The sequence below is a fragment of the Miscanthus floridulus genome, chromosome 2, assembly GCF_019320115.1.
Source record: "Miscanthus floridulus cultivar M001 chromosome 2, ASM1932011v1, whole genome shotgun sequence".
In the NCBI taxonomy this organism is placed as follows: Eukaryota; Viridiplantae; Streptophyta; class Magnoliopsida; order Poales; family Poaceae; genus Miscanthus; species Miscanthus floridulus.
The window spans coordinates 133,038,538-133,051,399 of record NC_089581.1 but is presented as its reverse complement, the minus strand read 5'-3'; the positions used below and the strand labels follow the sequence as shown (position 1 = coordinate 133,051,399).

Below are 12,862 nucleotides of genomic sequence, written 5' to 3'. Positions count from 1 at the left end.
TATACAAGTGAAGCATTTGCATGAAGACTAGGCTATCATCATGAAAGATTCTTCGGAGCTTCTGATGGAGCGGAGACGTGTGGCGGCCAGTACGTGTGTTAGCAGGCGTGGAACATCATTTTTGCTTAGCTTCATCTCGTGGTAATAAAATATTGACAGTAAACATATATACTATTAGATAGATTATAAAACAACTGAACCAGTTTTCCGCATATGCCTTGGAATAAACTGCCAAGGACATGTTGTGTTCAATAAATTATATGAGACTGACGGCTCTTTGAATCTCATAGAAATTAGAATGTCCATGGAGTTGAATATATACATAGTGCCCATGAAGATGACGAGTGTAAAGACCGAGGGAGAAAATTTTAAAAAACTAGCCTGAAATGGACATGCATCCATGTAATAGATAGGACAAGATCAAATAAAAAACTGAGAGAATAGAGAGTATAGAACTTTTTACCCTTTTTTAGTGCTCGTGGAAAATTAAATATTCCAAAAGTTAGGGGGAAGTTGCGATGATGAATCACAGAAATGTGGTCTTAGCAGATATGCCTAGGAATGATCTCTGTAGCTAAACCAGAGTCCACAATAGCCGCCTGATGTTTCAATGGCTACTTTACATGGTAGAGAATATTTTAAGAGGGGAATAAGAGCCAAACTAAGACTTTCTCCTCAAGAACTCTAGAAGATCACTAAAGTGCACCCAAGTGTATTCCTTTGAAACACTGTGAAAGTTCTCTCTTGTATCATTCATTTATCAAAAATAAAGAACAACCGGCAATTTTTCAACTAATATCTTTACTAACAAAGACATGACACTAATAAAAATTAATTTTTGAAGATGTCTCTTTTCTACATAGTCTGTAGCAGTGATTCCTACAGTACACTAGGGACCTATAGCTACCTCTATACATTGACTTCGTTTCTAGAGACGACCTGCCTAAGAGCAAGTATAATAATAGGTTGTAGGTGGGCTCAATGCTGAGGTGAAGAAAAGAAAAGAGGACAGAGAAAGTAAGTGGGTTGTAAGCTTACATCCAACTTATGCACAAGAACCAAGATTGTGAGAGAAGAAAGCGGATAAGGTATTAATAGCTAACTACTATAGGGGCGGGGAACCCGGCTTCAACTTCTTTTAAGAAAGAAGCATCAGATTAAACTTAAAACAAAAACACACACACCAAGAAATAAACTCATTAAAGGTTCACAACTAAAGTCCAAGACGATAACTAAACGACCATCCATTTGATGCGAAGAACTGCATGGCTCTTGATTCTAGTAACCAACAGGCCTTGCAAATCTATTCTCTTTTTCTTCATCCGAGCGTTGTAATAGAGTTCAAAATCGGAGCCAGTATGTCGCCCTGAAAAGATAGGCTTTGAGATAGCCAGTTTTCCTACTAGCTGCACTTAGTTTTATATTCCGTTGTCCCTTCTTTTGTGTTGGGGGTGGGGGGTGTTGAGGTTTCTAGACAAAAAATTGCTCCTCTGTGTCATAATATTTGTCTCTAGCTAACTTTACACATAATAAGGAACATTCAAGAGATAGACTATGCAATCATCATGTAGAACATCAAATCCTTGATGGATTGCATCTGAATCCACATTTGCTGATGCATTTGGATGCGGGGATAGATGTAATTGATTGCGAATGACACTACTACAAAAATAATTTTAAAGGCAAGTTCTTTAATTATCAGAAACAAGCATTTTTTTTGACACCGCTTCTAAATATGGGGAGGCCGGCCTGAGGTAAACGCGTATCTCTGCTAATTAATCGATTTAGAGGTGGACGTTCTAAGAAGACCCCCTTCTGTAAATGGTCATTTTCAAAGACGGGCTTTCTAAAAATGTCACCTCTACAAATCAAACTATAGGGGGTGACACTCTTGAGGCATGTCTCTAGAAATAGTTACATAAAAAATAATTTATAACCTTTTCATATGAAGTTGGGTAAAGGCAAACTTTGTACCAAAGTTATAGAGTTCGACGTGATCTACAGCATTGCAATTGACAAGTATTTTATTTGAAACCTTTAAAGTCCAAAAGGTTCATTTTAAGTTCTTATTAGATTTTGAAATTTAAAATTTAAAATTTTCAAATGACCTTGGATCTTGACATGGTCTATAATAGAGTTATAGTTGTTAATACGCTCTACAACTTTGTAGTTGACAAGTTTTTTATTTGGAGTCATTTAGAGTCCTAAATATGTATTGTTCTCATATTTTGAAAACCAATTAGAGTTTGAAACCACCTTGAATGTTGGTATGGTGAATACTGAAGTTGTACTGATCGAAGCTATCTACAACTTTGTAGTTAACAAGTTTTTTTATTTAAAACTCTTTAGAGTCTAAAATATTTATTTGTTTTAAGTTCTCAGATTTTGAGATCAAAATTTGCAAAAAATCTCGGATGAAGATAGGCCATATATCAAAGTTGTAGTGCTCAACAAAGATATAAAACTTTGGAGTCAATTTTTTTTTCATTTGAGATCTTTTTTTTAGCGAAGGGAAAGGGATTATATTAAGAATTGGCACGGTACATCCCCCAATTACACATGAAAACAACTAAAATAAAAAATACATAATATTCTATCCAGATTCTTCCATCATTTTCTTTCCAGTGACTTTTCTCGATGCAACCGATGCTCTAGATGAACAGAGTCTCGTTGAATATTTTTCATAGTAGTGCAATTTAGTAATTTAATGATTCTTTGGAGCTTTAGAATGACAGGTAAATTGAGAAAAAGTTGAATCCGGAAATGACAAAAATAGTGAACGGATGGAGTAAATTATCAGTGGCAAACGAATTCGAATATTTCGTCATGATCTGTTTCCATTTTCACCGAAGAGAAGTGACAGAGTAATGGACACCTCAAGCGTGTGCCCTTTGCTTACATAAGAAAGCATCTTACAAGTATATAACTCCGAGGAGATCCCTTGGAATATAAACTTTTTCTATCGTTTTCTCCACAAACGCAACAGTAAACAAACACAAAGGTCGGCAAAGGAAGCAGCCATTTGGTACAGCCTCAAGCACGGAATCAGGCTTGGGAGCTGCAAACCTCTGTCACTCGCGCTCGCACATTGGAGCGCCCTCTGCGTTTTTCAACTCTGCACACTCTTTCATTAAATTAAATTTGTAGCGTTAAAAGATTTTGTGCATACACGTTTTGTAAAGCATTTGATTGATTAAGCACACACGGTACATACCTCTTGATATTTCAAATATTGTTGCCTGTAGCTCATGATAATTGAGCTTTATTCTAAATATACCTATATTAAAGAGCAAAAAATTCTTTTCTCTAAATTTTGGTCCATCTCTCTCTCTCTCTCTTCGGAGCATAAAAATTCTAGCCGGTTTTCATAAAGACGTCTAAGCCCCCTTTCGAACATATGATATATGAAGGAATTTTCTAGGATTGTAAACCTATACATAGGAGATTTTTCTGTGGCCCTTTGCAACAAAAGATTGACCATCTTGAAATCCTACAAAACTCAATCCATAGGAATTTTAGAGAAAATCTAACAGAGGGTACAATCTCTTGAGAACTTTAATTTCCTTTCTCTCTCTCTCTCTCTTAGTTCCTGTATTTCTCATGTGTTGTATCAAATGCTCCATTATAAGCTTTTCTACATTTACAATTTCTGAAGGATTACAAGTGACACGTAACTTCAATCTTATGCCTTTTCTATTCTTGTGTTTTAGACGCTCTATGTTCCAAAGAGGCCCTAAACAACAACACTTCCATTTGGTTGGAAAATTGTCCTTAGAAAAATGAGGGGAGAATGAAAGAGAGAGCATGGTACAACTAATAGTGCAAATTAATTAAATGCACCGGTGAAATCGATAGAGAGAGGGATGGCAACGGGTGAGAAACCCGGTGGGGGCAGAAGAACACGCCCGTCCCCACCAGGGTTCAAACAACCCGTCACCCGTACCCGTCACCTGTGACGGGTCTCAAATTTACCCAGATCCATCACCCGCGTGGGTAACGGGTACCCATCGGGTGACCCATCCCCATTTAACAATAACACAAGATCACAATTCACAAAGCTAACACCATCAAAAATTCAGAATGATCATGCAAGTATGCGGCGCAGGAAGCGGATGCGAACAGACACGGAGACGCCTGGGTTGCGGCGCTGCTGAATGAGGAGGATTAATTGGAACGCTAGGGTTTTCTTCTCTATATACTGTTTAATGACTGGATGGACCTATGTGTCATACTCAAACGGGGACCTATCGGATAACGGGTTTGGGATATACAAGAACGCACCCATACCCGCTTCACCCGATGGGTGAGGTAATCACCCAGTAACGTACCCGTGGGGGACAAAATCCCCCAAACCCGTACCCTAATAGGATTTTTACCCGCGGGTAAACAGGTCGCGGGTACCCGTTGCCATCTAGAGAGGATTGAAAATACTGGTGTGCACTTTGTAGATGTTTGAGGAGATTAACAGTAGTTGTATTATGCATCCTGAGTTGGTGCCCTTCCATTGGAGCAAAGAGATATGATACACATCTTTATTTGAATTGGTTAATGTCTTTAATATAATATATCCCAAGCCCGTTGGTGTCCCCAGCTGACGAGCAGAACTCGAAAGTCGAAAGTGTGATTGGATCCTCTCATTATTATTACACGCAACGCATCGCATATGCTCCCACATATTCGCTTCTCGCCTTCCCCTCCCCTGCTGCTCTAACCAACACCCACCTCCCCTCCCTATATTAAGCTCGCCGTCGCTAGTGATTCACCCTCCTCTCATTCTCATTCCATTACACAGAGAGAGGGAGAGAGAGAGATCAAATTGATCTACTCCGATCTCGATCAAACAAGTTCTTGCAAGACCGGGCGACCGATGAAGTTCGGCAAGCGGCTCAAGAAGCAGATCGAGGAGAGCCTGCCGGAGTGGCGGAGCCACTTCCTCAACTACAAGGAGCTCAAGCGCCGCGTCAACGCCGTCTCCTCCTTCTCCTCCCCGCCGGCGGCGGCAGCGGCGCCATCGTCATCCCGGGCAGCGGAGGCCGACTTCCTGACGCTCCTGGACGCCGAGATCGACAAGTTCAACGCCTTCTTCCTGGAGCGGGAGGAGGAGTACGTCATCCGGCAGAGGGAGCTCCAGGAGCGCATCCACCGGGCGGCGGCCGAGGGATCGGCCTCCGCGCCCGATACCATGGCGCGCATCCAGCGCGAGGTGGTGGACTTCCACGGCGAGATGGTGCTGCTGCTCAACTACAGCAGCGTCAACTACACGGGGCTCGCCAAGATCCTCAAGAAGTTCGACAAGCGCACGGGCGGCGTGTTTGGGCTCCGCCTCCCCGTCATCGCGGGCGTGCTGCGCCAGCCCTTCTTCACCACCGACCTCATCTCCGAGCTCGTCAGGGACTGCGAGGCCATGATGGAGGCCGTCGTCTTCCCCTTCCCGCCCGCCGCCGCCAGCAGGGACCGCCTCCTCCACGAGTGCCGGCACGCGGTCGCCGTCGCCGAGCAGAGCATCTTCCGCAACACCGTCGCCGCGCTGCTCACCATGCAGGAGGTGCGCAGCGGGAGCTCCACCGTCGGACACTTCTCGCTGCCGCCCATGCAGCCGCTGCTGGAGTCAGACTGGCTCGTCCAGTCCGTGTCCGTCAGTAACACGCCGACGCCGACGCCGTCGCCGTCGCCGTCGCCCCTCATCACCACGCAGTGACTGAGGACTACCTGCTGTCGGTCGGTCCTCGCCATGGCCACCACCATGGTCCATCCATGGCACTACAGTACTACACTATACAAGAACGCACCACGCTAATAATATTAATTACTGATCGATGTGGTGTAAATTAGATTAATGCCTTTCTTTTCTGTCACGATCGAAATTAATGCCGCAGTGGCAATGCTCTAGGCTGATGTGTAATTATCAGGACCCGTTTGGCAGGGCTCCTCTCCGGCTCCGGCTCCGGCTCCTCCAGAGGAGCCCTGCCAAACGTTTTCTTGGAGGAGCCGTTTTTCAGTAAAAAACAGAGGAGCCGGAGCTGTTTTGGAGGAGCCACAATTTGTGGCTCCTCCAAAACGGCTCCGGCTCCTCCGGAGGAGCCGCTCAGGAGGAGCCGTGCCAAACAGGCTCTCAGTCTGTAGTATCTGTACCCTTTTTGTTTCTTTTGATTTGATGAGGTGTCCTTTCCGCTCTTATTTTGCCATCTTTTACCTAAATACTACGGAGTAACTAGTACTAGGACTGTAGGAGTAAATAATGTACTACTTATACTGTAACAAGGAAGAGCAAAAGGCGTTGTTCTTGCAGTGTAATTTTACCGGCAAATTAAGACCAGCGCCCGCTCAAATCCTCTATGATTATTTCCATTTTCTTCCATTAGCAGTCACCTAATGGCATCTCGGCTGTTCTCAACTAGTTGAAATATATTGATTCGGTTACTTTCAGTAAGAAAAAGAAGGGAAGAAATACAACAATTTGTGAGTAATAACAAGCTTGTGTGATTGTGTCTGTCCTTGAGGCAACAAAGCTAGACAGCAGCTTTGTGATATACAGAAACATATATATTGCCTTGACATGACTTGAGCAACACATCTCATGGATTTCTGTTGTTGGAAAAATAAAAGTAATGACAGACAGGCTTAAGAAAGAGCTAATAGCAAAACTACAATCAGATATCCAGGTCAACTTGAGCCTAGCTAGGGAGCAAAGCATGGAGGAGAATCCTACGGCGGTTGGAGTAAATAAATAAACAAATAAACTTCACTGTCGTTCTCCTAGTGCGGCTATTAGAAGCGGTCTGTTTACGCCGCCCGTCCGTCAATTTGTTACGTGAGGCGGTCCTTTTAACACAACCGTTTATGTTGGTGGAATATCGACAGATTAATGACTAAGAGAGAATTGTATTTCCTGTGAGTGCCGGTCTCTGTTCATCCAGGCGTCTGTCTTCAAAAATCGACACTGTGGTGGTGCCATGTATTAACAGTGGCGACGAAAAACCAAACAAACAAAACAAAAAGACTAATAAGAGTAGGATCCGGCCGCTCCATCCACAGAATACACCGTACGTGTACGTGGTGGTGGTAGGTAGTTGTGCCGTAGTGGGCTGTTTGAACAAGAAGAAATGCTGGACTGCTGGTGGACTCTCAACAAGATGCCTGCCAGATCTCGAGACGAGACCAGAGTCGTCGTAATCAGCAGTTGCAGTTCCTTCCCCTCGTCTTCCTGGCTTTCTCCCTCGTATGGAAGATGACAAGAAGAATATTCTTTCAGAAAGGTGCCTAACAACAGACTTAATTGGATAGAGAGACAGAGACAGAGACAGAGACAGAGACGGTGACGGTGAGATGGCGCACGCGGCACGGGATGGGCATGGTTGCTGCTCTAATTAATAATAATAATGGGCACTGGATGGATATTCCTCGCGAAATGCCGAAACTGAACCGATGAATGCAGAGCTAGCTCGGGACCTTATGATAGGATCACGATCACGCTGTGGAAAAAGGCAGGTAGAGGTAGAGCATGTGGGTTTGAATGCTGCACTACTCCAAGAAAAGGACTGCTTGCTTGGTGGTGTAACCAAATGCAGACAGTGCCTGTTGTCGGTCGTCAACAGGAGAGGAACGAACGAACCCGGCAACATCTCCATCGCCGCCTTCCAGTTCCTGATCTATGATGCCTCTCTGCAGCCTCCTCTCACTGATCAGTCGCTCCTGAAGCAACTAATAATGACATAGAAAGAGTAAAACAAAAAAAACCCATCAACTAACAATAAAAACACTGTCTTGAATTGGGTGGTGGATCAACATGCATGCTTTGCGGCATGAACCCATGTGATCGAAGATGATGGACGGATGGAGAGATTGATCTCCTGATGAAGGCCGGGCATGCGGGGGATAGACTATGAGTAGGGTTTGTATCCTAAGATAAAAATCTCAAGTCGTGAGATACCACATAGAGAGTAATTAAATACAGTTCTTAGTGTAATGCATTATTTATATTGCTAAACATTTGAGGGTGGACTATGTACATACTCTTGGAGAGTAAGCAGCCCACATTAGAAATAAGACAAAAATTGAGGATTATAATTCTAGCAATACATATGTAATCCGGATGCTAGATCCTCGATCGAAAACATATTTAACATCTGAAATCCTACTTGAACTGAGAATAATATCTTGCAGATCTTTGTGCTTGTCCCATGCATGGTCACACAAGTCACCTTAAACAATACTCCCTCCATACTCGTATTAGATGTCGTTTTGGACAGGATTGTGCATACCAAGGAGTGATTAATTAGGGGGTGTTTTTCCATGTCTGCCCCTAATAAATAGAGTTGCGGGTGCATCTGTATCGAGTAAACAACCAAGGCTCTAACGGCTAGAGCAGCGAGGAATAAGCTACCAGTCGTGAGGTCCCGGGTTCGATACCTAGCCGGGCACTATTTTTTTGCTTGTGGACATTTGCATGGGTAATTTTGCATGGCACTGTTCGTGCGTGGCGCTCGCGCTTGCCGCTTGGCCTGCCGCCCGTGCTCGCGAATTTGGCCGCCGCGCTCGTGAATTTGGCTTGACGCGCGCGGAAGCTGCACGGCGCTGTGCATTCTCGTAATCTCGTTGCATTCGCTTGTTTTTTGCGTTCTGGCGCTCATTTTTTGCATTCTGGCGCTCGTTTTTTTCGTTCTGGCGCTCGTTTTTCCACTGCGCTAGCACGATGAGCAGGTCCGACGGTTCAACTGGTTCATCTATTTAATGGCTGCGTTGCTTGCTTCTTGCTTCTATCCCCTTGCCTTGCTTGCCTACTAGTACATCTACCGCACAATGGCTTAGCGTTTTCTCCTTCTACATCTACTACGGCACAATGGCTGGTGATCAATTCCCTGCCTTTGATCTCAACGTGCGTTTAGAAGAAGATGACGACGGCAACCTCCCATTCGATCTCAACGTGCCAACACTGGAGGATCCCAACAACAACGGTAATGTTTCTTTTGTTACTCATTTCGCTATTTCCTTTTTATGATATCTCAACGTGCCAAATTAGTTTCCTTTTTCAATTTGTTCTTTTCTTTTTCTACAGGATTTGATTTGAACTTGCCACTAGATGAATTTGGTGCAATTGATTTTGATTATTTACAAAACCTCTCTGGTAATTTTTCTCACTTTATACTTTCATTTTTTGATTATGTACAAAACCGTGGCTAACAAGAACAATATTTATTTTTCCTTGTAGTAGAACATGCTCCTCCAGTTGAAGCAAACCATCGAGGAAAAAAAGAAGTGCCAGAAGACGTCAGAAAACAAATTTATCAAGCATTGTTGACTAGAAGCAAGAATGGGACACTAGGTAGGAATGATACAAGAATTGTCGCTGCGCAATTTGGAGTGCACATTCGGTCAGTTCAGCGCTTATGGCAGCGAGGTAAACACCAACTTGCTCATAACATTCCGGTAGTGGTTGCAAGTAAAAAGAAGGGTAGATGTGGCCGCAAGTTAGTCCCTCTTGATTTGGAACAATTGCGCAACATTCCTCTCAAGCAAAGAATGACCATAGAAGATGTGTCTAGTAAACTTGGTGTTAGCAAAGCTAGGATACAAAGATATTTGAAAAGGGGTTTGCTTAGGCGTCACTCTAGTAGCATCAAACCATATCTCACAGATGCTAACAAGAAGACTAGGTTGAAGTGGTGTGTTGACATGATTGAGCAAGGTTTGGTTAATGATCCAAGATTTAAGGATTTTTTTGACTTTGTGTTCATTGATGAAAAATGGTTCTACCTCTCTCAAAAATCCGAGAAATATTACTTGCTACCCGAGGAAGATGACCCCCATCACACTTGTAAAAACAAGAATTACATCCCTAGGCTCATGTTCTTGTGTGTTTGTGCTCGGCCAAGGTTTAGGAATGGAGAGTGTGTTTTTGATGGAAAAATAGGTTGTTTTCCACTTATCACTTATGGACAAGCCATTAGAAGAAGTGAAAATCGTCTTCGTGGAGAACAAGTAATCAAGCCAATTACTTCAATCACAAGAGAGGTGATTAGAGATTTCATGATAAACCAAGTGTTGCCTGCCATTCGAGCCAAATGGCCAAGAGAAGATGTGAACAAGCCAATTTTCATACAACAAGATAATGCACCCTCCCATTTAAAAGTGGATGATCCTATTTTTTGTGAGGCCGCTAAGCAAGAAGGATTTGACATTCGTCTCATTTGTCAACCACCCAATTCTCCGGATTTCAACATTCTAGACTTGGGGCTTTTTCGAGCTATTCAAGCTATTCAATACAAGATGGATGCAAAAACAATAAACGATCTTGTTCCAGCAGTCCAACAGGTAATTGATCAATTGTTTCATACAACAAAATAATTCATTGTTTCTTAAGCAACTAATTGATTGATTTCTTCAACACATATTTGTAGGCATTCTTACAGTACTCTCCACGGAAAGCAAATAGGATTTTCGTAACACTACAGAGTGTTTTGAAGGAAACAATGAAGATTAAAGGTTGCAACAAAATCAAGATTCCTCACATGCAGAAAGAAAGACTAGAGAGAGAAGATCGGCTGCCATTGCAAATTTCTTGTGAAGGTTCCTTGCTAGCCGAAGCACTTGCTAGCCTTCCTGCAGCAAATTAGAAGAAGAGATGCAAGCATATGTTAGTCTTTGCAGCATGCTAGCCGAAGCACTTGTACCTTACTGTTATTATTTAGTTTAGCAAGTTACAGTAGGTCGACTGGATTGAACATGTACCTTACTGTTATTTTGCATCTTGCTAAGTCTTTGCATCTTCCAACCTCTTTGCATCGAGGATCTCCTCCAACTTCTTTCCAACTTCCTCAGGCAGAATGATGGTGTTACCATTCATTTGAAGTTTGTCCACATCAGGGATGTAGATCTCACAATCAAACTTTTCCATGGCATGGAACAACCTTGCTGGAAAATCATAGTCTTCATGTAAAAGGCCACAACGGGCACACCTGCGAGCCTCCCGGCGAGCTTGGAAGCAAGCTTCTCCGAAGACGCCGCCAGCGTGGACCGTGCCGCAGCGAGGACACAGAGACTCGACGACAGAGTCCAGGCCATCCACGTAGTCCAGCGGCGCGACAGTGGAGACCAGCGGCGCGACGTCGGAGTCGAGCGGCGCGACGTCGGAGTTGAGCGCCGCGACGATGGAGTCCAGCGGCGCGACGATGGAGTCCAGCGGCGCGACGTCGGAGTCGAGCGCCGCGACGATGGAGTCCAGCGGCGCGACGTCGGAGTCGAGCGGCGCGACGATGGAGTCCAGCGGTGCGACGTCGGAGTCCAGCGCCGCGACGATGGAGTCCAGCGGCGCGACGTCGGAGTCGAGCGGCGCGACGATGGAGTCCAGCGGTGCGACGTCGGAGTCGAGCGGCGCGACATCGGAGTCCAGCGCCGCGACGTCGGAGTTCAGCGGCGCGACGTCGGAGTCGAGCGCCTCGACAGACTCCAGCGCCTCCATGGAAGTCAGGCCCTCGACGGACTCCAGCGCCTCCACGGCTGCCAGGCCCTCGACGGACTCCATGGGCGGCAAGGAAGGGACGTGAGCGTGCTGCGGTTCCTGTGGATTGGAGGCGAGTGGTACGGTGCTTGGGGAGAGGATGGGAGCGTTGCGTGATTAGTGTGCCTCGAGCGAAGAGCGTAGCGGGCGGCGAGCATGCGCATACGAGGCGCTGCGATTAATTCCATGTCGAGCGGAGGTGGGCTGAGCGTGCGCAACGAAGAGCCAGGGGCAAACGTGTCCATTCAAAGCTGTTTACGGGCTCAACGACAACCTTTGTGAAATCAGCAGCGTCGCCCAGAACGACATCTAAACCGAGTACGGAGGGAGTATATATGTAGTCTATCTGCAACTAGTAAGCACGTTCTCACCAAACCAGAAGCGCTTTAGAGATCTCCTCTCATTATTAGCTTCACCAGATGAACAAGCAAGGTGTTATGTTAAAAGCAAAAGCATGGTCAAGCTATTCGCCAACAAAGACAGCAGGCACTGCAAGAGCATATGCTTATGTTTATGCCGAGGCGACAACCCTTATTTTTCTTGTTGGCACAGATGGATAATGTAAGAAAGACAGTGGCGTCTCCTGATTGATTAGTTATAACTACGAGTGATCAGCCCATCTTATCCTGTGTTCCTTTTTTGTAAAGCAGCGAATTACGTAGAGCATATGCGGCCAATTGATCTCGCTCCACTGCACTAACCTGCCACCTGACAATTGCGGGGCAGATAGCTTAGCTTTTAGAGCAGCTCCAGCAGCTCCCTTATCCCCAATCCAACTGCCATATTGGTGGAGTTGGCTCGAAAAATTAGCTCCAGCAGCTTTCCTTTCCCATCCCATTAATTGGTGATCCCCAAATAGAGGGAGAGATCGATGCAGCTCCCCCAATACATTTTATTTAGAAATGGAAGAGAAACAAAACATGACATTGATTAGAGAGAGAGAGAGAGAGAGAGTGTGTGCCGTCACCCACGGCGTGAACGGACTAGATGTAGGGATGGCAATTCTACCCATGGTAGTTATTATATCTAACATACGGTGTTGGTGTGCGTATAAAATTCCACCTGCAGTGTTGATACGGCTATAAAATTCTACCCATAGATGTGGGTGCATATACATTGATTCATTGGTTGGTGCTTGAAGTGCAAGGGATTCGATCTATTTTGAAGGTAATCCAAGTTAATTACAAATGCCCGCAGGTGTGGGTACGGGTGTTACCCATTAACAATTTGGTGAGGGCAGGTATTTACTCCACCCGCTACCATCCCCAATTAGATGATTTCTAGTCTTGCTTGCCCTTATCACTAGAACGTAGGTTTGGCTTGGGTGTGGGGTAGTTTCATGGTAAAGATAATCAATTTTCCCAA

The 12,862-nt window shown here is 44.7% G+C and overlaps 2 protein-coding genes across 2 annotated transcripts; both read left to right on the top strand.

Moving 5' to 3' along the window:
• The first annotated feature begins 4,750 nt into the window (after positions 1–4,750).
• Positions 4,751–5,926, top strand: LOC136539729 (SPX domain-containing protein 5-like). The gene has a single exon (XM_066531703.1). It carries the CDS (start codon positions 4,868–4,870, stop codon positions 5,696–5,698), a length of 831 nt encoding a protein of 276 aa, XP_066387800.1. The 5' UTR covers positions 4,751–4,867; the 3' UTR covers positions 5,699–5,926.
• A 2,913-nt stretch (positions 5,927–8,839) lies between these two features.
• LOC136537087 (uncharacterized) lies at positions 8,840–10,613 on the top strand. The gene is made up of 4 exons (XM_066529173.1): positions 8,840–8,954; positions 9,056–9,124; positions 9,209–10,311; positions 10,398–10,613. The coding sequence occupies exons 1-4, from the start codon at positions 8,840–8,842 to the stop codon at positions 10,611–10,613; spliced, it is 1,503 nt and encodes a 500-aa protein (XP_066385270.1).
• The last annotated feature ends 2,249 nt before the right edge of the window (positions 10,614–12,862 follow it).